At 39.8% G+C, this 26,535-nt stretch overlaps 1 protein-coding gene across 2 annotated transcripts in view; it reads right to left on the reverse strand.

The window, feature by feature from the left end:
• Positions 1 to 26,535, reverse strand: part of CASC4 (cancer susceptibility 4) — a 124,746-nt gene that overhangs the window by 11,456 nt on the left and 86,755 nt on the right. The window contains exons 7-9 of one of the 2 annotated variants that reach the window (XM_003266835.3): positions 25,312 to 25,410; positions 23,796 to 23,966; positions 1,194 to 1,361 (exon numbers count right to left, since the gene is read on the reverse strand). In XM_003266835.3, the coding sequence (XP_003266883.2) occupies positions 1,194 to 1,361; positions 23,796 to 23,966; positions 25,312 to 25,410 (438 nt within the window). The remainder of the gene's footprint in view (positions 1 to 1,193; positions 1,362 to 23,795; positions 23,967 to 25,311; positions 25,411 to 26,535) is intronic. The other variant, XM_003266836.3, reaches the window with a different exon arrangement.

A 26,535-nucleotide genomic window follows, 5' to 3' on the forward strand; every position in this document is an offset into this window, starting at 1 on the left:
AGCCTAAATAAAAATTTAATTATTTTAAAAACAGCTAAGGAAGAAATCAAAGCATGTTATGATGAAAAATTTTCACGCATCACATAAAAATGTAATGTATCACACACTAAGGTCACAATCAACTTTTATAGAAAAGAGAAATAGCTCCACAAATACTACTAAACAATATAAGCAGGCAGAAAACTAGCCTAAAAACTTGCAATAGAGTAAAACACTCTGATATGCATGCATGGGTAGGGCTGCATGCACACAGGTAGATTCTGAACTTTCACTAAGTTAAATGCTCAGCAGAAGTAACACAGTGAATAAGAAAAATATGTTGAATCTGTGTAATAAATATAAAACAAATCTTCACATATTGATTGTTAAATATAAATTTTAAGCCTCTCATAAAAAATTCAATAGCCTTCCTCTGCTATGTCAGTGGTGAAATAATCTTATCTTCAGTGTGGAGAAGACCATTCCCTTTGTGGCTTTCCTTATAACGAAAAACTACCTGGGCAATATTTGTACCTGAAATAACAACATGTTTTTAGATGAGAAATTGGAATAGTGTATTTTCTAGAAGCATTTGCCTTAGGTAAAGTCTAGAGTCATTTTAAACAATTTAATTCTAAAATTTCTGAAGATTCTAAGTTTTAAATCATAGCTGTATCAATAATACACATAACCAAAATTTTTGAAAATTAAAATAATTTACAGATTTACAAATACCACTATTATAAAACAGTTTTCAAAATAAAAGTGACAAACTGCACAGAACCTCTTTGTATTAATACTGAGGTTGGCTGGGCGCAGTGGCTCACACCTGTAATCCCAGCACTTTGGGAGCCTGAGGTGAGCGGATCACCTGAGGTCGGGAGTTTGAGACCAGCCTGACCAACATGGAGAAACCCTGTCTCTACTAAATATACAAAATTAGCCAGGCGTGGTGGTGCATGCCTGTAAACCCAGCTACTTGGGAGGCTGAGGCACGAGAATCACTTGAACCCAGGAGGTGGTGGTTGCAGTGAGCCGAGATCGCGCCATTGGACTCCAGCCTGGGCAACAAAAGCGAAACTCCGTCTCAAAGAAAAAACAAAAAATTTAGGTTACACTGCCACTAATAAGTGGGGGAAAGTCTACACAAATTCAACCAAAAAACTTAGAGGTGGGTTTCATGGTTATAGCATGGAGGCCAGGCCCACGCTCACCTTGGACGTCTTCCTCTCCACCATCACCATCTTCTTCCTCATTGTAAGCCAGCTCAGCCTGCTTGTCTGCCTCATACTCACCTACGTTACCATCATCCCCATTATAATCCGCCAGTTTAGAGCCATGCTGCGGATCAACAGGGGATTCATTTTCATCAAAGAATCGGCCTGTGAAGTAGGTAGAGGATTAATTCAAGAGCAAAGAGAGAAGAAAAGAAGGAATCTATACTGAAGGCAGACCAGACAGTAAACAAGTGAAAGCTGGCAACTTTTGGGGTACTGGATATAAAAGGATACATTTTTTGAAGGTTATCCAAGACAAAAGTATGTAAGAGGGAAGACTCTGAAAATATGTAACTTTTATTAAGAATTTCTCTTTTGTGTTAATTTTAGTGCTTGCCACTTAAGATTTGAATGATTTCTTAAAGAAATGGGCACCATTTTTAGGAATGTTTTCCTAATAACCAGTGACTTCTCTAATATGTCTAAATTAACACTTTAGGAGAATAAATTATTTTATTACTAGATATGATACATATTTAAAATTTGAAAATCTAGGCCTGGTGCAGTGGCCCACACTTGTAATCCCAGAACTTTGGGAGGCTGAGGTGGGTGGATCGCTTGAGCTCAAGAGTTTGACACCAGCCTGGGCAATATGGCAAAACCCTTTCTCTACAAAAAATACAAAAATTAGCTGGGTATGGTGGCGTGCATTTTGGATTTCCAAAAAGGGATGGCAAAGAAGGTAAGCCATCAGAATCTGTAGTGGTTTAAAAAAAAAAAAAACCCCAAGTAATTCTGGTGTATCTCTTCTCATTTCCTAAGCCAGATTTTTTAAAAGACAATGAATCTTAAGAAAACTGACCTATAACAGGCCATTATATTATACATATTCATAACCATTAGAAATCAAGAAGACAGGCCCAGTGCAGTGGTTCACACCTGTAATCCCAGCACTTTGGGAGGCTGAGGTGGGCAGATCACCTGAGGTCAGTAGTTCGAGACCAGCCTGGCAAACATGGTGAAACCCCATCTCTACTAAAAATACAGAAATTAGCCAGGCGTGGTGGCAGATGCCTGTAATCCCAGCTACACAGGAGGCTGAGGCAGGAGAATTGCTTGAGCCCGGGAGGCAGAGGTTGCAGTGAGCCAAGAACGCGCCATTGCACTCCAGCCTGAGTGACAAAAGTGAGACTCCATCTCAAAAAAAAAAAAAAAAGAAAGATATCAAGAAGATAAATAGACATAATACCTACTGTAGAAAACTATTCAACAATTAGACATTGAAAATAAAAATATTAGTTAGGCACACTAGGATGTGAATTAGAAATGCAAGTACAACTAAAACTATACTTAGACGTTAAGTTTAACTTAGCATAAAAGTAGATTTATTTTAATCCATAAAATTAACTTCCTAATAATGCAAGACTTTAAGACTTAGAAATTTAACAACTTTCTGTGATAGGTCTAAATTTTTAAAAATATATTTCAAAAATTTACATTGCAGGCTGGGTGCAGCGGCGTACGCCTGTCATAGCAGTACTTTGGGAGGCCAAGGTGGGAGGACTGCTTACACCCAGGAGTTTGAGACCAGCCTGGGTAACATAGTGAGACCCATCTCTACAAAAAATACAAAAATTAGCTGGGTATGGTGGTCCACACCTATAGTCTCAGCTACTCTGGAGGCTGAGGTAGGAGGATTGCTTAAGCCCAGGAGTCCAAGGCTACAGTAAGTTAGGATATTGCCACTGTACTTCAGCCTGGGTGACAGAGTGAAACCTCGTCTCTTAAAAAAAAAAATTAGCCGGGTGTCTGTAGTCTCATCTACTTGGGAGGCTGATGCAGCAGGATCATTTGAGGTCAGGAGTTTGAGGTTATAGTGGGCTAAGATTGTGCCACTGCACCCCAGCCTAGGCAACAGCAAGACTCTATCTCTAAAGATAAATAAACAGACAAATAAATAAATAAAATTTACATTGCAATGGAACATTCAGGAAAAAAAAATAAACAGCTTCCTTTGCTTGGAAAGAAAGGTTAAGTACAAATAGATTTATGGGGGTACCGGTCAATTCTACAGATGGTTCATCACATCATCAAGCCAATGTATTTCTAATTGTTGGGTAAAGAGTCCATCAGGAAAAATCATTAAAGAACAAATTGCACTTACAGAGGCTTTTAAAGAAGGGTGGGTGTGGCCAGGTGCGGTGGCTCACGCCTGTAATCCCAGCACTTTGGCAGGCCAAGGTGGGTGATCACAAGGTCAGGAGATCAAGACCATCCTGGCTAACACAGTGAAACCCTATCTCTACTAAAAATACAAAAAATTAGCCCAGTGTGGTGGCAGGCGCCTATAGTCCCAGCTACTCGGGAGGCTGAGGCAGGAGAATGGTGTGAACCCAGGAGGCAGAGCTTGCAGGGAGCTGAGATTGCGCCACTGCACTCCAGCCTGGGCAACAGAGCAAGACTGTCTAAAAAAAAAAAGGCGGCGAGGCAGGCAGATCACCTGAGGTTGGGCGTTCAAGACCAGCCTGACCAACATGGAGAAACCCTGTGTCTACTAAAAATACAAAATTAGGCAGGCGTGGTGGCGCATGCCTGTAATCCAGCTACTTGGGAGGCTGAGGCAGGAGAATCGCCTGAACCCGGGAGGCGGAGGTTGCGGCTCACTGAGATTGCACCATTGCACTCCCGCCTGGGCAACAAAAGCCAAACTCTGTCTCAAAAAAAAAAAAGAAGGGAGGGTGTGGGGACAACAGGAGACCGAAGTAATTGGACTAACTGGGGCCAACAAAAAGGGCATGAATTCATCTTAAAACTATTCTAGTATAAGCTTGGATATGTACAATATATAAATAAATAAATAGAAAAGTTGATGAAATAGAGCTAGAGAAAAGAAACATACAAGAGAATAGGTAGGCTATTTGTAGGAAAACACTGTGTCTCCTAATTATAAATCAAACATTTTGATAGGCTTTATTATCTTTTTTTGAATAATAAAATAAATGATGTCAATATAGGCAGTAAAAAGAGATTTACAGAAATCTTTATTTTCTTTTTCTGTTTTTTTTTCTTTTTGAGACCGAGTCTTGCTCTATCACCCAGGCTGGAGTGCAGTGGCCTGATATCAGCTCACCGCAACCTCTACCTCCTGGGTTCAAGCGATTCTCCTGCTTCAGCTTCCTAAGTAGCTGGGATTACAGGCGCCTACCACCATGCCCGGTTAATTTTTGTGTTTTTAGTAGAGACAGGATTTGACCATGTTGGCCAGGCTGGTCTCGATCTCCTGACCTCAGGTGATCCGCCCGCCTCAGCCTCCCAAAGTGCTGGGATTACAGGCGTGAGCCACCACGCCCGGCCTTCATTTTAAAATCAGAGTTATGAAATACAGAAGACTCAAAAAATTAGGCTAAGACAAGGTACTAAAAAATATATATCATTTACTAATATTGTCAGACATGGAATAAAGAAATGTCCCACTTGTACCTATTACAATATTCCAACAGAACAATTTAAAATTTCCTTTTTTTAGGTGTTTGATGATCTGACTAGCCTAAATTTAGTCAAAATTTTAATACTATAATTACATAGATACTCAGAAAATAAAAATATCAACAAGAATGAATAATGACACAATTGCCCTTTGTTAAACAGTGATCTGTGCTATTATATATACAGAATTATCATGTTTGAAGAAATATTTACAGCTAACCTTTAATACTGGGCTTCCAACATTCTCACAGACAACAAAAGTTGAAAAACACAGAACCAACTTACACAGAGTTGCCAATCAAGTTAAGGAGATCAAACTTTGCATTAAACATTGAATGAATATAATGGTACAGACAAAAATGCATAATACTGATCAATATAACAGACTGCTAAATTATTCAACATTTAAGAGCAACATGCCAATGTGAGAAAAGGGAAAGTACGAAAAGAAGACAATTATATTAGACTAAGACAGGGAAAGAAAGAAGCACTGAAAGAACAGGTAAGAACAAAGATGGGGTATTTAGAAGATAGTAAAGAGATTAATTTGACTGGATTTATATGAGAAAGTTAGAGTAAGTTTGAACAAGCAAATTACGGATAATTACGGGGCCAGGCATGGTGGCTCACGCCTGTAATCCCAGAACGTTGGGAGGCCGAGGCGGGTGGATCACTTGAGGTAAGGAGTTTGAGACCAGCCTGGCCAACATGGAGAAACCCCATCTCTATTAAAAATACAAAAAATTAGCTGGCCATGGTGGCGGGTGGCTGTAATCCCAGCTACTTGGGAGGCTGAGGCAGAAGAATCGCTTGAACCTGGGAGGCGGAGGTTGCTCTATTTGCACTCCAGCCTGGGCAACAAGAGTGAAACTCTTGTCTCAAAAAAAAAAAAAAAAAAAAAAAAAGTCTCCTACATTCACTTGTGGTCATTGTTTAAATCCAATGACAAAGTATATAGAATCTCCTATATTCACTTGTGGTCATTGTTTAAATCCAATGACAAAGTATAATGGAAGTATCTACAATGCTTTCATCCATCCATGGTTCACTGATGTATATGATAGGTACTGTACTATGCACTGTGATACAAAAATAAATAATAAATCTACAGTTGGGCATGGTGGTGCACACCTGTAGTCTCAGCTACTCAGGAGGCTTCAGCCTAGGAGTTTCAGGCTGCAGTAAGCTATGATCATACCACTGCATTCCAGTCTGGGTGACAGGATAAGACTCTGTCTCAAAAATAAAAACAGAAAGCAAAAATAACATCCTATCTTCATCTCCTATAACTGAGTATAGTAAGGAAAACAGGTAAGTAAACAAATTAGGAAGTGATAGTATGTGTGCTATTGCACACTGCTCTAGAAAGTAACATCTGAACATGGAGACAGTGGCTTCAGTTGGCTTCCTTTTGATAGAGTGAGTTTGAACATTATGTAGGAGGCAATAACCAGTAGTCAAGATTTCTTTTAAGCTCCCTGAGAACAGAAATCTGATCTGCCTTATGTCCTACAGTATCTCCAGTATCTATTTAGATAAGCTATGACGACTTACACTAGGAAGACGGAGGAAATGTTAGAAACTGATGAATCAGATACATTTGAAAATGACAAAATGAATATATGGCATAATGGAGCAGAAAGAGTCAAAGGATGATTCCAAATCCTAGCCTGGAAACTATAATTAATGCTACCTATACCCCAAATTGGGAAGGTATGAGAAAGCAAATGTTGCTTTAGATAAACTGAATTTGGGGCTACAGTATGACATCCAAATGAAAATGTTTTATAGACACATGGCTATATGGATCTAGAATGTAGGTGCAAAGTGAGGGCTAAACATGTAGATTTAAAACTCATAAATTTCAAGGTGATCAGTAAAACTATCAGAATATAATTTTAGGAAATAAATATTTACAGAAAACAGCTATAAGTCAAAGAAGTGATCTTGGGGAATGACAATATTTAAGAAGAGAAAAAAGAAGTAATGAGGGCAAAGCTATCATTTGATGGTATAAATCAATGATGTGTGTGTGTGTGCGTGTGTGTTTTGTTTTTTGAGATGGAGTCTCGCTCTGTCACCCAGGCTGGAGTGCAGCGGCGCGATCTCGGCTCACTGCAAGCTCTGCCTCCCAGGTTCACGCCATTCTCCTGCCTCAGCCTCCTGAGTAGCTGGGACTACAGGTGCCCCCCACCAAGCCCAGCTAATTTTTTGTATTTTTAGTAGAGACGAGGTTTCACCATGTTAGCCAGGATGGTCTTGATCTCCTGACCTCATGATCCGCCTGCCTCGGCCTCCCAAAGTGCTGGGATTACAGGGGTGAGCCACCACACCTGGCCTATGATGTGTACTAACAGGAATTAAATAGTAGACTTCATCTCTGAGGCATTTCAACTTTTTACAACCTTTAATACTGTTCTGCTGCTCCCTAACAAAACTGTTAAATCTGTGCCCAGCTGGGGGAGTAATAAAGTAATTATATTTAGTTTGGATCCTAGATTTCCTTATATTGTTGCAAAATTCAATTGTGTGCTTGAATATTATTTTCACTCTGGTGGCCAGCTGAAAATGATTTGATTATCAGCAACAATATAGGTTCATCCCAATAGTTTAAACATGAGAACACAAAGAAACAACACACCCACTAGATATTGAAAGTCTTTGAGTTGTATCAAGTTTGAAAAATTGTAACAGATTATTTTCAATATTTAAATTCCTTTTCTGGGCTAAGTAAGCTAAAGTCTATTAAATATATAATAAGCATGTATGGCATGTATATGAAGTAATTTTTCATACATTTTACTTTAATTCATATACCACGTGGTCTAACTTCATATGCTCCACATCACCTAATTAGGCATTTAATGCACTTTTCAATTCACGTTAAACAACACAATAAAACTTCAAACAGAATGCTAGACATTCTGTAAGACATCTCAAATATCAGACTACAAACTTCAGAAACTAGTAGAGAAAAAATTGAGTAAGGGCTTCGGTCATGTGGAATAGATAAACTTCAACCTTTTCCATTTACAAAGGCATAGTTTGAATACAACTATCCTTTTAAACTAGTGAGTTTTATTGGGAAGGTATGAGAAAGCAAATGTTAAATGAGAAGGCAAATGCAGCCATTTCTCGTGGCTAAAATTTTATGTTTTATTAAAAAAAATTTTTTTTTTGAGATAGAGTCTCACTCTGTCGCCCAGGCTGGAGTGCAGTGTTGCGATCTCGGCTCACCACAACCTCCATTTCCTGGGTTCAAGTGATTCTTCTGCCTCAGCCTCTCCAGTAGCTGGGATTACAGGGGTTTATCACAACACCCGTCTAATTTTCTTTTGCATTTCTTTTGCATTTTCGCCATGTTGGCCAGGCTGGTCTCGAACTCATGACTTCAAATGATCTGCCCACCTCAGCCTCCCAAAGTGCTGGGATTACAGGCATGAGCCACCACACCCGGCCTCATGGCTAAAAGTTTAAAATCAAAGTTATAAAGTCTTTACTTCTGTCTGTCTGTATTATGTGTACAGGTATACATGTATGTTTGTATATTGTCTACATGGTATCACTGACCTATAAATAAATGAACACTCATAAATTAAATAACTAGCCTGCATGCTTTTCAAGATCATATGACTTTGGCAATCTTTGGTAAATAAAGATAGTTTTATTTTTTATTTTATTTTATTATATTTTTGAGATGGAGTCTTGTTCTATTGCCAGGCTGGAGTGCAGTAGCGTGATCTCAGTTCACTGCAACCTCTGCCTCCCCGGGTTCAAGTGATTCTCCCACCTCAGCCTCCTGAGTAGGTGGGACTACAGGCGCATACCACCACACCCAGCTGATTTTTGTATTTTTAGTAGAGACGGGGTTTCACCATGTATGGCCAAGATGGTCCTGATCTTTTGACCTTGTGATCCGCCTGCCTCGGCCTCCCAAAGTGCTGGAATTACAGGCATTAGCCACCGCACCCGGCCCTAAAGATAGTTTTAAATTGTTGGTAAAATAAAATAGAAACACGTTCAAAAATAAAAACCAGTAGAAAATAAGAGGATAATAACATTCCTTAATCACAAAAAGGTATTTCAATCAAGAAAAACTAGGCTGTATATTTTAATTCTGTACTATAAGTCAAAGGAAACACCAACATGAGTCACTTTTGCTTCATTAGTCTGATGTTCGTTTATGGGTTTCAATTTCTCAACTATTTTATTTTTAAAAGTTTATATTTTGGCCGGGCGCGGTGGCTCATGCTTGTAATAACAGCACTTTGGGAGGCTGAGGCGGGCGGATCACGAGGTCAGGAAATCAAGACCACAGTGAAACCCCGTCTCTACTAAAAATACAAAACAAAACAAAAAAATTAGCTGGGTGTGGTGGCGGGCGCCTGTAGTCCCAGCTACTCGGAGAGGCTGAGGCAGGAGAATGGCGTGAACCCGGGAGGTGGAGGTTGCAGTGAGCCGAGATCGCACCACTGCACTCCAGCCTGGGTGACAGAGCGAGACTCCATCTCAAAAAAAAAAAAAAAAGCTTATATTTTTATGTCATTAATGTAATATATTACCACTATTGTAAGCAAAATGAAACTATTAGAGCTAGTTACAATAAACCTAGAGAGAATGAAAAGGAAAGTTTAAGGAAGGCAACCTCTTTTTTCTAGCCTTCATCTATTGGCAGTATTCACTTTCATTTATTCATTTGGTAGTTAACACATTCAACTGATCTTGCATTATTCAATTTAATACCTAGAGTTGTGACTATTTCAAGTACCCTGAAGGTAAATGACACGTGATGACTTATAATCTGTTGAGATATGAGTTATAATCATGAGAGGTGGGAGGTTGGGGTGTACAAACTGTAACAAAAATGTTACTGCAGGCTTTCTTCACAAAACAATTGTAGGAAAACTATTGACTGGCTTTTGAATTGATTTCATTATCAGGAACATATTAGGGCAAAAAGACCACATTTCTATCTCAAGGGATATAGGCCCTGCATATAGTAGGCACAGGAAGCAATCTATTGACTGATGGACTGGACTTGTGGAAGGTAAAGAGAAATAAAGGAGATGAAAGAAGCATGGTAGCTAGAATTTATGGCTAACAGCATCTGAACAACCTTACCATCTCCCCATTTCCAAGGCAATCTATACTATCTAGATTTGTGTAGATACACTCCATGATGTTCGCAATGATGAAATCAACTTAAAACCACCTTTCTCAGAACATATCCCCTGTTGTGATGCAATGTATTCCATGGTTGCTCAAACCCTGTACATTCCAAAGAAAGCTTTGTTTTCAGGACTGGCCCTTGGCTGGATTCTGAGAGATAACCTCTGAGTCCATGAAATATTCTGCTTTATAAATGTTTTTGTATGCCTGAGGCCTGGGCCATTATGTACCAGTCTGATGAGGTCAACTTATCCTACAAAGTGATTTATGGTGAACACAGTTGTTCCTCAGTATCCACTGAGGACTTGTTCCAGGACCCCAACAGATACCAAAATCCACAGATGTTAAAGTCCCTTGTATAAAATAGCACAGTAGGTCGGGCACAGTGGCTCATGCCTGTAATCCCAGCACTTTGGGAGGCTGAGGTGGGTGGATCACTTCAGGTCAGGAGTTCGAGACCAGCCTGGCCAACATAGTGAAACCCCATCTCTAACTAAAAATACAAAAACTAGCTGGGCGTTGTGGCACACACCTGTAATCTCAGCTACTCAGGAGGCTGAGGGAGGAGAATCATTTGAACTTGCGAGGTGGAGGTTGCAGTGAACCGAGATTGCGCTACTGCACTCCAGCCTGGGCGACAAACGCTTGAATGTGGGAGGCAGAGATTGCAGTGAGCTGAGATCACGCCACTGCATTCCAGCTTAGGCGATACAGCGAGACTGTGTCTTAAAACAAACAAACAAACAAACAAACAAAGAGCATTGTAATAAATCTTCATATCTGATAGTGGATGTCTTTACACTTTATTCCTTTTATAAATTGTCTTGGCTATCCTTATTCCTTTGCAGTTTCCATACACATTTTAGAGTCAGCTTATCAGATTCCACCCAAAACCCCCAAACTCTGCTGGGATTATAATTGGGATGGCAATGAAGTTCTAGATTAATCTGGGAGGAACTGACATAATTAAAACATTGAGCATTCCAATCCATGGGCATGGATTTATTTATATATTAATTTCTGTGAACAATATTTTGTAGCTTATAGAGGTTCTTGTAAATCTTTTGTAAGAACTTTCCAAGGTATCTGATGTCTTTTTATGCTATTAAAAAGTTTCTTTTTAAAAGTTTCACTATGTTTACTGCTGCTATATGTAGAAATATAATTTGTATATAAATCTTACATGTAATGACTTTGCTAAATACATTTGTTTATAAATTGTTTTGAGTTTTCTACATATAAAATCATATTGTCTACAAATAGTATCAGCTTATCAGTTATATTGCTTCCTTTCCAATCTCTATACCCTTTATTTCCTTTTCTGTGCTTTATTTCATCGATTAGAATCTACAGTGAAAAGCTGAATAGAAGTGATGATGGTGGGTATCCTTTTCTAGATCTCAAGGGAAGGTTTTTGAGAATTAATTACTAAATTTGATATTTGTCATAGGATGCTTAAAATACTCTATCGAGTTAAGGAAATTACTTTCTAATCCTACTTTGCTTAAAATTGGTTGTTTTATTATAAATGCATGAATTTCCTCAAATGCTCACTTTACATCTTTTGAGATGATTTTCCTCATATATTTTGTTAATGTGGTAAGTTACATAGATCGCTTTTCAAATATTAAACAACCTTGAATTTTCAGATTAAATCCAACATGGTCATCATGTATATAATTTTTATCTACCTCTGGATTTGACTTGCTAATAATAGTTTGTTCAGAATTTTTTTTCTTTTTTTTTTTTGAGACCAAGTCTCACTCTGTCACCAGGCTGGAGTGCAGTGGCACAATCTTGGCTCACTGCAACCTCTGCCTCCTGGGTTCAAGTGATTCTCCAGCCTCAGCCTACGAAGTAGCTGGGACTACATGCACGCACCACCGTGCCCAGCTAATTTTTGTATTTTTAGTAGAGACAGGGTTTCACCATGTTGACCAGGCTGGTCTCGAACTCCTGACCTCAGGTGATCCACCTGCCTTGGCCTCCCAAAGTGCTGGGATTTACAGGCGTGAGCTATCGTGCCTGGCCTTGTTTAGGATTTTTATATCTATATTAATAAGAGAAACTGCCATATTTTTTCTTTCTCATAATATTCTTAGTTTTGCTGTCCAACTTATGCTGGTCTCATAAAATGGGTTGGGGAGTGTTTTTTCCTTTTCAATTCTCTGAAAGTTTATGTTACATTGGTTGTATTCTTTCATGTTTGAAATAATTCACCGGCTGGGTGCAGTGGCTCACACCTGTAATCCCAGTACTTTGGGAGGCCAAGCCAGGAGCATCACCTGAGGTTGGGAGTTCAAGACCAGCCTGACCAACATGGAGAAACCCTGTCTCTATTAAAAATACAAAATTAGCAGGGCATGATGGCACGTGCCTGTAATCCCAGCTACTCAGGAGGCTGAGGCAGGAGAATCGCTTGAACCCGGGCGGCAGAAGTTGCAGTGAGTTGAGATTGCGCCATTGCACTCTAGCCTAGGCAACAAGAGCAAAACTCCATCTCAAAAATAAATAAATAAATAAAAAATAAAGAATTCATCAATGAAACCATTTAGGTACCAAAATATTAACTTACAGATTCAATATGTTAATAGACATGGAACTATTCAGATTTTCCCTATCTTTTTGTGTCAGTTTTGTATAGAAGTGTTTTTCTAGGACATTGGCCATTTCATCTAACTTTGCAAATGTTTTGGCATTAAATTAATAATACCTCTTATCATGTGTCCTTTAATATTATTTGTAGGATATATATTGATGTTCTTTTTTCCATTTTTGTTATTGAGAATTTGTGTCATCTCTTTCTGTCTTAATGTGTGCTGACGATCTTTCCAATTTCTTTTTTTTTTTTTTTTTTTTTGAGATGGAGTCTCACTTTGTCGCCCAGGATGGGGTACAGTGGCGCAATCTTGGCTCACTGCAACCTCCGCCTCCTGGGTTCACGCCATTCTCCTGCCTCAGCCTCCCGAGTAGCTGGAACTACAGGCGCCCGCCACCACGCCTGGCTAATTTTTTGTATTTTTTTAGTAGAGACGGGGCTTCACCGTGTTAGCCAGGATGGTCTCGATCTCCCGACTTCGTGATCTGCCCGCCTCGGCCTCTCAAAGTGCTGGGATTACAGGTGTGAGCCACCACGCCTGGCTGGTCTTTCCAATTCACTTGACTTTTCCTTTTCTTTTTTTTTTTTGAGACAGAGTCTCACTCTGTCACCCAGGCTGGAGTGCAGTGGCGTGATCTCGGTTCACTGCAAGCTCCACCTCCCAGGCTCATGCCATTCTCCTGCCTCAGCCTCCCGAGTAGCTGGGACTACAAGTGCCCGCCACCACGCCCGGCTATTTTTTTTGTATTTTTAGTAGAGACGGGGTTTCACCGTGTTAGTCAGGATGGTCTCGATCTCCTGACCTCGTGATCCGCCCGCCGGCCTTCACTTGCCTTTTCAAAGAACCAGTTTTTGGTTTGCTTGATTTCATACAGTGACCCTGAATTAGTAATCAAGCTAAACTCTCATTGACTTTTGCCAGTCTCTTTTGAGGGAAGGGGGGAACTTTTGATACCTATTCAACTTATTTAATGATTATTGGTTTATTCAAGTTTTCAAATCTTCATGAGCCAATTTAGGTAACTAATAATTGCCACAGTTTGAATGTGTCCTCTCCAAAATTCATGTTGCAGCTTAATCCCTACTGTGGTGGTATTAAGAGATGGGAACTTTGGGAGGTGATTAGGCCATTAGGGCTCCACTCCTATAAATGGGATGAGGGACCTTAGAAAAGGGGGCTGAGCGCGGTGGCTCACGCCTGTAATCCCAGCACTTTGGGAGGCTGAGGCGGGCGGATCACCTGAGGTTAGGAGTATGAGACCAGCCCGACCAACATGGAGAAACCCCGTCTCTACTAAAAATATAACATTAGCCAGGCATGGTGGTGCATGCCTGTAATCCCAGCTCCTTGGGAGGCTGAGGCAGGAGAATCACTTGAACCCGGGAGGTGGAGGTTGCAGTGAGCCGAGATCGTGCCATTGCACTCCAGCCTGGGCAACAAGAGTGAAACTCCATCTCAAAAAAAAAAAAAATTCTATATGTAAAGGAAGATCAGGTATTCTGTGATACACTAGCTTGCCTCTCCAATGTTGCTTGGGAGAATGATTAATAACCACTGTTAAATAAATGAAACCCTGCTGCTATACAGAAAAGCCAATATGAGAAGCAATTTGCTCAACAATCACTCCCTACTGTTTGGAGTAGCCACCCTCATGACTTTCCATATGGGAGCTGACATTTGAAGTAAATTCTTATCTCTATTCAAAGCATCTAAATACAAATGGTATGTCCCTCCTAGCTGGCAAACATGTGGGCCTCGCCTGGATTTTCAGTTTGAACTATTTTGGAAGATGTCTATTTCTTTGAAGTATCCCTAAACTATATTTTGTGTCACCACATAGCCTACATTCTAAAGTTTAAATTAAACTAACCCAAATACATCTTCCAAATATGGTGAAACATACCCCAAAATGTTCTAGCCACTTTTGCATGATGTGGTAATACAAAATTAAATTTATAAAAATATGCAGCTCTTTATAAATATATCAATATAAGTATGATATATTAAGCTATAAAACAAAAATACTAAGTTAAAGCTGCCAAAAAATTTGTAGTGAGGTCAAGAATAGTGGCTCATGCCTGTAATCCCAGCACTTTGGGACGTTGAGGTGGGAGGACTGCTTGAGCTCAGGAGTTTGAGACCAGCCTGAGCAACGTGGTGAAACTCTGTCTCTGCAAAAATACAAAAATTAGCCAGGCATGGTGGCGCACACCTGTAGTCCCAGCTATTCAGGAGGCTGAGGTGGGAAGATCCCTTGAGCCCAAGGAGGTCAAGGTTGTAGTGAGCTATGAACATGCCAATGCAGTATAACCTGGGTGAGACAGTGAGACCCTGTCTCAAAAAACAAAACAAAACAAAAATTGTGGTGATAACTATATAAAGTCTAAGGACTTCCCCTCCTTTTCTGATAGTGTCTTCAATAAAATTTTCAACTTTTTTCTAACAGCATGTTATTTTGTACCTACATAGTATCAAGTGCTTTTATTTTTTATTTACTTATTTATTTGTTTGAGACAGGGTCTCACTCTGTTGTCTAAGCTGGAGTGCAGTGGTGTGATCATGGCTCACTGCAACCTCTGCTTCCCAGATTCAAGTAATCCTCCCACTCACCCTCCTGAGTAGCTGAGACTACAGGCGTGCACCACCACACCTGGCTAATTTTGTATTTTCAGTAGAGACAGGGTGTCGCCATGTTGGCCAGGCTGCTCTCAAACTCCTGGCCTCAAGTGATCCATCTGCCTCAGCCTCCAAAAGTGCTGGGATTACAGGCGTGTGCCACTGTGCCCAGCCACATTGAAATTTTTGAGAATAATGATTTAGATATATATATATACAGTATATACAAATTTGACAAGTGTTCAATGAAAGAGAAAAATTGTAAGTCAAAAAAGAAGAAAATTATAAAGCAAAACTGTACTTAAAAATGCATTTTCAGGCTGGGCATGGTGGCTCACGCCTGTAATCCCAGCATTTTGGGAGGCCGAGGTGGGCGGATCACGAGGTCAGGAGATCGAGACCATCCTGGCTAACACAGTGAAACACCATCTCTACTAAAAAAAATATAAAAAATTAGCCAGGTGTGGTGGCAGGTGAAACCCCGTCTCTACTAAAAATACAAAAAAAGAATTAGCCAGGCGTGGTGGGGGGCGCCTGTAGTCCCAGCTACTCGGGAGGCTGAGGCAGGAGAATGGCGTGAACCCGGGAGGCGGAGCTTGCAATGAGCCGAGATCGCGCCACTGCACTCCAGCCTGGGCGACAGAGCAAGACTCTGTCTTAAAAAAAAAAAAAAATGAATTTTCATTGGGCTCAGTGATGCATGCCTATAAATCCCAGCTACTCAGGAGGCTAAGGCAGGAGGATGATTTGAGCCCAGGAGTTTGAATCCAGCCCGGCAGCATAGCAAGACCCTGTCTCTCTCTCTCTCTCTCTTTTTTTCTTTTGAGACAAGGTCTTGCTCTGTTGCCCAGGCTGGAGTGCAGTGGCACGATCATGGCTTACTGCAGCCTCTAACTCCTGGGCTTAAACAACCCTGCTAACTCAGCCACCCAATGAGGTGGGGCTACAGGAGCACGCCTCCATGCCCAGCTAATTTTTGTATCTTTTGTAGAGACGGGGTTTCACCATGTTGCCCAGGCTGGTCTTGAACTCCTGGGCTCAAGTGATCCATCTGCCTCGGCCTCCCAGTTTTAGGATTACAAGCATGGGCCACTGTGCCAGGCCGCCTGTCTCTTAAATAACTAAAATAAAATAAATTTTTCTTATAACTAAATAGTTTTTACTCTATGGAAAGCAAAGCTGAATAAACACAAGAATACTAATGATTTTTTTTTTTTTTTGAGACAGGGTCTTGCTCTGTTGCCCAGGCTGGAGTGCAGTGGCGCAATCTTGGCTTACTGCAACCTCCGCCTCCCAGGTTCAAGATTATTGTGCCTCAGCCTCCCGAGTAGCTGGAATTACAGGCATGCACCAACAAGCCCTGCTAATTTTTGTATTTTTAGTAGAGATGGGGTTTTACCATATTGCCCAGGTGGGAGAATCACTTGAACCCAGGAGGCAGAGGTTCTAGTGAGCTGAGATTGTGCCACTGTACTCCAGCCTGGGCAACAGAGCAAGACTCCAACTCAAAAAAAAAAAAAAAAAGGAACAGTATATTTATGTCCAGATAGAATAAAAGAAATGATCTTCTATAAGAGAAATGAAAATCATCATAAGAGTCTAGATAGATATGCTTGAATATATACAAATAAAGATCTTTTGTGTCAAGTTGTATAAAGTTGCATGATACAAGATCAACACACACAAAAATCAGTCATATTTCTTTTTTTTTTTTTTTTCCTTGAGAGAGTGTCTCACTCTGTCACCCAGGCTGGAGTGTAGTATCGCGATCTTGGCTCACTGCAACCTCCACCTCCTGGTGCAAGCGATTTTCATGTCTCAGCCTCCCGAGTAGCTGGGATTACAGGCATTTGCCACTGCACCCGGCTAATTTTTGTATTTTAGTAGAGACGAGGTTTCACCATGTTGGCCAGGCTGTTCTCGAACTCCTGACCTCAGATGATCCACCCACCTCAGTCTCCCAAATGCTGGGATTACAGGCATGAGCCACCAGGCCAGGTCAAAAATCAGTCATATTTATATGCACTATCAAGAAGTCTAAAAGGAAAATTAAGAAAACAGTTCGATTTACAATGACATCAAAATAATAAAATGCTTAGGAATAAATTTAACCAAGGCAGCACAAGACTTGTGCACTAAAAGCTACAAAACATTGCTGAAAGGAATTAAAGATGACCTAAATAAATGGAAAGACATCCCATATTTATGGATTGAAAGACCTGATATTGTTAAGATAGTAGTGCTCCAAAGTGATCTACAGATTCAATGCAATTCCTTTACTTTTTTTTTTTTTTTTTTTCAGACAAGGTCTTGCTCTGCTGCCCAGGCTGGAATGCAATGGCACAATCTCAGAACCTCAGCTCCCTGCAGCCTCTGCCTCCTGGGCTCAAGCGATCCTCCCACCTCAGCTTCCCAAGTAATGGGGACTACAGGTGCATGCCACCACATGTGGCTAGTTTTTGTATTTTTTGTAGAGACAGGGTTTTGCCATGTTGCCCAGGCTGGTATCAAACTTCTGGGCTCCAGTGATCCGCCTGCCTCAGCCTCCCAAAGTGCTCGGATTATAGGCATGAGCCACCGCACTCGGCTAATTTTTTATTTTTATTTTTTCAGAGACAGGGCTCACTTTGTCACTCAAGCTGGAGTGCAGTGCAACAATCATAGCTCACCATAACCTTGAACTCCTGGGCTCAAGCAATCCTCCCACCTCAGCATCCACAGTAGCAGAGGCTACAGGCTTGTGCCACCACGCCTGGCTAATTTTTAAATTTTTTGTAGAGATAGGGTCTTGCTACGTTGCCCAGGCTGGTCTTGAACTCCTGGCCTCATGTGATCCTCCTGCCTTGGCCCCACAAAATGCTGGAATTACAGGTGTGAGCTACTGTGCCTAGCCACAATTCCTTTTAAAATATCACTGCCTTTTTAGTAGAAATGGAAAAGCAGATCCTACAATAAAATTACAAGGGATCATGAAGAGCTAAAATAATCTTAAAGACAAACAAAGTTGAAGGACTCATAATTCACAATTTCAAAACTTACTACAAAGTTATAGCAATGAAAATAGTATGATACTGGCATAAGGAGAGACATATAGATAAATGTGACAGAACTTATAATTTAGAAATAAACCCATATATCTGTGGTCAATAGATTTTTGAGAAGGATACCAAGATTGTTCAATGGGAAATGAAGAGTCTTTTCAATAAATGTTGCTGGGACAACTGGTATCCACATACAAAAGGATTAAGTTAGACCTTACCTCAAATCATATACAAAAACTAACTTTAAATGGATGAAAGACCTAAATATAACAGCTAAACCTATGAAAGTCTTAGAAGAAAACACAGGGGGAAATCTTCATGACCATGATTTTGGCACTGGTTTCCTAGATATGATACTCAAAGTATGAACAAAAACCAAAAATAGATAAATTGGACCTCATCAAAATTAAAAACTTTTGAGCATGAAAGGACACTATCAAGAATGAAAAGACAACCCATAGACTGTGCAAAAATATTTGCAAATCATACACCTGATTAGGGTCTAGTAACCAGAATACATTTCCAAAAACCTCTTAAAACTCAACAACCAAGACAAATAACCCAACGTAAAAATGGGCAAAGGGCTGGGCCCAGTGGCTCGTACCTATAATCCCAGTGCTTTTGGGAGGCCAAGATGGGAGGATTGTTTGAGGCCAGGAGTTGGAGACTAGCCAGGGCAAGACAGCAAGACCCCATCTCCACAAAAGCTAAAAAATAAATACATACACTAGCCAGGCATGGTAGGATATGCTTGTAGCCACAGCTACTAGTGAGGCTGAGGCAGGAGGATTACTTGAGCCTAGGAGTTTGAGGCTGCAGTGAACTATGACTGTGCCACTGAACTCTGGCCTGGGTGACAAAGCTAGATTCTGTCTCTAAAAGTAAATTTTAAAAAAGGACAAAGGTCTTGAAAGAACAGTTCTCCAAAGAGGATATACAAATGGCCAAAAAGGACACAGAAAAGGTGCTCAATGTCATTAGTGAAATGCAAATAAAAACCACAAGGAAATATCACTTCATATGTACTACATGGTAGAAGGAATGAATGAAAGTTGGGGAGGGGGAAGGAAGGAAGGAAGGAAGGAAGCAAGGAAGGGAAGGAGGGAGAGAGGGAGGGGATGTGGAGAAATTGGAACTCTTATACGTTGCTGGTGGGAATGTAAAATGGTACAGCTGTTGTGGAAAATGGTTTGGCAGTTCCTCAAAAAGCTAAACATAGAACTATCATATGACTCAGCAGTTTCACACCTAGGTACATAGCCAAAAGAATTAAAAACAAGTGTTTAAAAAACTTGTACATAAATGTTCATAGAAGCACTATTCGATAGCCAAAATGTAGAAACAACCCATATATACATCAACAGATGAATAAACAAAATGTATCCATACAACTGAATATTATCCAGCCATAAAAAGAAATAAAATACTGATACATGCTACATGCTACAACATGGTCGAACTTTGGAAAAATTATGCTAAATAAAAGAAGCCAGACACAAAAGGCCACATACTGTATGATTTTTTTTTTTTTTTAAGATGCAGTTTCATTCTGTTGCCAGGCTAGAGTGTAGTGGCGTGATCTCAGCTCACTGCAACCTCCAACTCCCTGGTTCGAGTGATTCTCCTGCCTCAGCCTCCCAAGTAGCTTGGCTAACACGCACGTGCCACCACGCCCAGCTAATTTTTGTATTTTTTTTTTTGAGACGGAGTCTTGCTCTGTCGCCCAGGCTGGAGTGCAGTGGTGTGATCTCAGCTCACTGCAAGCTCCACCTCCTGGGTTCACACCATTTTCCTGCCTCAGCCTCCCAAGTAGCTGGGACTACAGGTGCCCACCACCACGCCCGGCTAATTTTTTTGTATTTTTAGTAGAAACAGGGTTTCAGCATGTTAGCCAGGATGGACTCGAACTCCTGACCTCGTGATCTGCCTGCCTCAGCCTCCCAAAGTGCTGGGATTACAGGCTTGAGCCACCGTGCCCGGCCTAATTTTTGTATTTTTAGTAGAGATGGGATTTCACCATGTTGGCCAGGATGGTCTCGATCTCCTGACCTTGTGATCCACCCGCCTCGGCCTTTCAAAGTACTGAGATGACAGGCATGAGCCACCGCGCCTGGCCGTATGATTCCTTTTATATGAAATATCCAGAATAGGTGACTCCACAGACAGAGAGAAAAAAGCAAATTAGCGGTTGCCAAGTGCTGTGGGTAGGAAAGTACAGAGTTTTGTTTCAGGGTGATGAAAATATTCTGGAACTAGAGTGGTGATAGTTTGTACAACTTTGTGAATGCGCTAAATGCCACTGAATTGTACATTTTGGTGAATTTTACGTGTAACTTACCAAAACAAAAAATTATTTTAATTAAAAAAACTTTTGCATGATAAAGTATAAGAAAGTCTTGTATCAGGAACGACAATATAAGAGGAAAACTGTGATAAATCTGAATTATCTATAAAGATTTGATACGGGGCTGGGCAATGGTGGCTCACGCTTGTAATCCCAGCATTTTGGGAGGCTGAGGCGGGAGGATCACATGAGCACAGGAGTTCAATACCAGTCTGGACAACAGAATGAGACCTCATCTTTGTTTAAAAAATTTAAAAATTAGCCAGGTGTGATGGCACATGCCTGTGGTCTCAGCTACTGAGGAGGGTGAGAAGGGAGGATCATTTGAACCCAAGAAGTCAAGGCTGCAGTGAGCCACAACTGCACCACTGCACTCCAAGCCTGGGTGATAGAGTGAGACCTTGTCTTAAAAAAAGAAAAAAAAAAGAAAAAGAGTTGATACAAATAAATAGAACCAATCTACAAAGTTCTCAGGCTAAGCAGTCAAAACTGATGCACAGATTATATACCAAGAAATAATTACAATAAAATTACTCACATAAATATAGGCCACCAGAATAAATGATTATTAAAACATTTTTAAGGAAGCGTTATATTCTAAATACCTTATAAAAACGATAAAAATCAATGTGGCCAGGCCACAGAGAAACCCCTAAACTTAAATAACTCCAGTGACACTTTAACACCGCATGTTCTCACTCATAGGTGGGAATTGAACAATGAGAACACACGGACACAGGAAGGGGAACATCACACTCCAGGGACTGTTGTGGGGTGGGGGGAGCGGGGAGGGACAGCATTAGGAGATATACCTAATGCTAAATGACGAGTTAATGGGTGCAGCACACCAACATGGCACATGGATACATATGTAACAAACCTGCACATTGTGCACATGTACCCTAAAACTTAAAGTATAATTAAAAAAAAAACTGTTCTAGAGAACAATCTGACACTATTTAACAGGTGCTATAAAGCTAGTCGAGTGCTGTGACCCAGTAAGTTCATTCTGAGGACTATACTTTTAAAGGAACACGCAAAGTAGGAAGAACAGGAAATAACTGGGAAAAAAATAGTAACAATCATGACAGCTACAATGAGAAAATACGAAATGATCTAAACAATAAGAGAGGAGACCTAAGTAAACTGTTATTATTGCCTAAGCACAATAGAATATATGTATATGTATATATATGTATACATATATTCTGTATATGTATATAACATATATGTATATAACATATACAGAATATATGTGTATATATTAATAAAAATTTAAATTAGGTAAAAAGGAATGTAAGAAATAATGTCAAAGTAAATCACAAAATTGTGCATGCATTGATTTCAACTCTATATATACATTAATGATACATGGAAAATAATTTGGAGTGAGGGTTTAAAACTCAATAGGCTCTTTTCTTTTCTTTTTTTTTTTTTTTTGACGGAGTCTCTCTCTGTTGCCCAGGCTGGAGTGCAGTGGCACAATCTTGGCTCACTGCAAACTTCGCCTCCCGTTTCAAGCAATTCTCCTGCCTCAGCCTCCCAAGTAGCTGGGACTACAGTCGTGTACCACCATGCCTAGGCTCTTTTCAAAATAATTGTAGAGAGTAATAATTTCCTAGCAATTATTTCCAATCATCTTCCTTACCCAAATATCAGTTAAAAATATATATACAGGTAAGGCAACAATTTAAAAAATGTATAGAATAAATACAAGTTTAGAAGAAAATCTTGGCCAGGCGCAGTAGTTCATGACTGTAATCCCAGCACTTTGGGAGGCCGAGGCAGGCAGATCACCTGAGGTCAGAAGATCGAGACTAGCCTGGCCAACATGGTGAAACCCTATCTCTACTAAAAATACAAAAATTAGCTGGGCATGGTGACATGGACCTGTAATCCCAGCTGCTCAGGAAGATGAGGCAGAAGAATCGCTTGAACCTGGGAGGCGGAGGTTGCAGTGAGCTGAGATTGTGCCACTGCACTCCTGGCCTAAGTGACAGAGTGAGACTCCATCTCAAAAAAAATTAAAAAAAAGAAGAAAATCTTAAGTGATCAAATTAAGATATTTTATTTGTTATGCTCTTACTGTACACCTCTTCTTGTTGAGATGTAAGTTTTCAGGCCAATCCCCCAACCCAATTTTGAGGAAATATTTTTTCATTATATTTAAAATGTTAGCTAAATCTTTGTAATAAAAATGTTTTTCACACAATACTTTGGTCAAGATACACAGACATGCTTTAAAATATCAAGGAATTTCCTATTTGAAGAAAAAAGAAAGGAAAGCCAATTAAATTAATGCAAACTATACATTCATATATATGAACAAATTTGAACAACTGTTACAAGACCAACAAAAATACCTTGAATAGGCCGGGCATGGTGAATCACGCCTGTAATCCCAGCACTTTGTGAGGCTAAGGCGGGAGGATCGCTTCAGCCCAGGAGTTCAAGACCAGCCTGGGCAACAAAGCAAGACCCCGTCTCAAAAAATAAATAAATAAAAATAAAGAAATAAAGTAAAATACCTTGAATAAATTCACAAATATAACATTGTTCAATTATTAGCTTACATGCAACCTTTGTACAAATAACTGCCTAACCAGTGCTCTGCACAGTTGCTGCCATAGACAGAAGCCATCATAAAAACCAAAGGCTTGATCTTACTCCTGGTGACTGATAAAAATTAAAAATAAATAAATCAACCAAAGACAAACTGAAGCTTTTAGAGATTCTGTCTATTCAGAATTGAAGGTAAGAAGATGCCATGAAAAGCAGAACCAGTGAAAAGCACAGTTTAAGGAAGCTGATCTAAGGAACACTCTCCTGCCTCAAATTCTACTACTAGAATTTTTTCTTATACTTCTAACATCTAAATGAGGAAAATGCAATTGCAGGGAATGGAGTAGGAAGCAGTATTGAGCAATCTACTAAGGCAATCTCCCCAGAGTGTATGTTTCTCCCAGAATGTTCCATTTTTCAAAACTATTTCTCTTCTCCCTAATCAAAGTTTTCATTTGTTAGCCTATCAAAATATATTTTTTCTCATTTCTCCAAAAAAGTTTATATTCATAAGAACTAATTGCATTTTTTAAAAAAGTCAGCTCACCTGAAATTTATTATTTAACAATGGAGAACATGAGAACCTTTTTAAAGTTTTCTTTAAAATAGTATCCATCCATTTAAAACCTATATTTCCTTTAAATTTTGACACTTTCATACCTTCTCTTTAAATACATATAACTTCACTATACATTTATTAGAGAGCAGAATAATGAAGACCTTAATTCATATTACATTTAAAGAAGTATTTTTAGCATAATATTCATCAATTGATTCTTACTTTGCTTCAATTTATGGAAATCACTGACTCTATCCTTGGTAGCCTGCTTTAGTATATCTGTTTGAATTCTGGGTTCACTGTCCAAGTTTGAGCCTGGAATTAAACGCTGAAGAGGACTGGAAGGATTCTGTTTTGAAGTACCGGGGTTTCCATGGTGGTTTACGTGTGAATCTGTGGCATAAAAACATCAAATTAAAAGAATATAATTTAATTTAATCTTTTAAAGATGAATTTCACAAGATCTGCTTTAGAAAGCTAAGACACACTACACACTATTGTTTAACATTGGGTAGTCGCAAAGCTTTTTTTTTTTGTTTTAAAGGTTTATTCTCATTTCTTTAATCAAATATTATAACCAATGTGATTTTAGCTGTGGGAAGTTTACTGATCATTCCCAGGTGAGTATCTCCACTAATGGCCATAAACTTATTCACCAAAAAGATATACAGTAGAAATCCATAGATTAATATAGCAATGATACCCATATCTTTTCCTCCCTCCAAATTCCATATCACTATCAGAAATCTCCAAAATCCAGTAAGGCTTTCGAAATTTCTACTCTCTAAAGTCATCTTCATCTATACAGTGACTCACAAGTGTTGACTCTTGATTCTTTCTTAGCATTATCTACTGGATACCACCTCTCTTTCCCCCACCTCCCTTTTTATCCTCATCAATGACTTTAATTTTGGATCCAAAACATCCTATGCCACTCTGACCTTTTTCCTTTCCATCATCTCCTTTAAGCAGGTCTCTTCAATCATATCTACTCTCATTTTAGGGAAATGTCCTATAAAATGGAATGAGTGTTCAGAAAATAAACAAATACATTCATAAGTACGAAGTAAAGAATTTAATATAGGTAGGCACTATAATTTATAGAAGGCCTCTATGAGATAAATTTGAACACATTTTGAAGAAGCTAAACCTGTATAGCAGGCAGAGGGGAAAGAGAATGTAGCTCAGAGTGGCATAATAAATAATTCTTCTGTTCTTTGTTTTTTTTTTTTTTGAGACGGAGTCTCGCTCTGTCGCCCAGGCTGGAGTGCAGTGGCGCAATCTCGGCTCACTGCAAGCTCCGCCTCCCGGGTTCACGCCATTCTCCTGCCTCAGCCTCTCCGAGTAGCTGGGACTACAGGCGCCCGCCACCACGCCCAGCTAATTTTTTGTATTTTTAGTAGAGACGGGGTTTCATCGTGGTCTCGATCTCCTGACCTCGTGATCCCCCCGCCTCGGCCTCCCAAAGTGCTGGGATTACAAGCGTGAGCCACCATGCCCAGCCAATTCTTCTGTTCTTAAGAAAAAGACTGTAACAATCCACCAGATAAAGTGAAGTTTCAGATTATTATTTCTCTCCGAGCTTTTACTAGTCTAAAAAAATAATAATATTACCTCAAAGAATAAATGCTATACTGTTAAGTGATATATTTTATACATTTTATATTTTATACACTGTATAACTGTACATGACTAGTAAGTTGGTTTCAAATGGAACTATAAGCATAAGACTTCATACCTGGAGGCATATTTGGGGAGAGAGGTTGTCCAGTTGGAAGATGGGAGATTGCTTGATGACTTTCATGTTGAGAAACTGAAATAGGAGGCTTCCTTAAAACTACAAGAAAAAAAATAAAAATAAATCCATATTATTCCCATTGATACTATGATTTCTAAAAAAAAAAAAAAAAAAACACGTGAATCAATTTACATTGCACTAATTCTATGATGTTTATTCTAATTTTGTAATCCTTATAGTTGGTATGCTAATTTATTTACAGTTACTAATTGATACACTGTACCTGTACCATCCATCACAGATTTTTTTTTTGGTGGGGGGACAGAGTCTCGCTCTGTCTCCCAGGCTGGAGTGCAATAGCATGATCTTGGCTCACTGCAACCTCTGCCTCCTGCGTTCCAGCGATTCTCCCTGCCTCAGCCTCTGGGGTAGCTAGGATTATAGGCGCTCGCCACCACGCCCGGGTAAGTTTTGTATTTTCAGTAGAGATGGGGTTTCGCCATGTTGGCCAGGCTGGTCTCGAACTCCGGATCTCAGGTGATCTGCTTCCCTCAGCCTCCCAAAGTGCTGGGATTACAGGTGTGAGCCACCGCGCCCAGGCCCATCACAGATTTTTTTGACCAATAAATCTGACCAGAATATAAGCTCCATGACAGTACAAACTGTCTTCTTCACCACTATATCCCCAACATCTAGAACAGTGCCTAGCATGTAAGAGAAGTTCAACAAAGATTTGATGAATTAATAAAATGGACTGGGCGCGGTGGCTCACGCCTGTAATCCCAGCACTTTGGGAAGCCGAGGTGGGCAGATTACAAGGTCAGGAGTTCAAGACCAGCTTGGCCAACAAGGTGAAACCCCATCTCTACCAAAAATACAAAAAATTAACCGGGCGTGGTGGTGCGTGTCTACAATCCCAGCTACTTAGGAGGTTGAGACAGGAGAATCGCTTGAATCTGGGAGGCGGAAGTTGCAGTGAGCTGAGATTGCGCCATTGCACTGCAACCTGGGCGACAGAGTGAGACTTCCTCTCAAATAAATAAATAAAAAAAATGAATCTCTTCAGATACAGTGATCTTCAACAGTGAGACCTTTTTATATGCATAGCACAAATAAAAATTGACACAAGTTAGGTAAGGTATTAAGAATATGTTATTCTTAGTTGCTCAGATTTTCTTTTATTTATTTGCTCAGATTTTCTTTTCTTTTATTTATTTATTTATT

The sequence above is a fragment of the Nomascus leucogenys genome, chromosome 6, assembly GCF_006542625.1.
Source record: "Nomascus leucogenys isolate Asia chromosome 6, Asia_NLE_v1, whole genome shotgun sequence".
NCBI classification, from domain to species: domain Eukaryota; kingdom Metazoa; phylum Chordata; class Mammalia; order Primates; family Hylobatidae; genus Nomascus; species Nomascus leucogenys.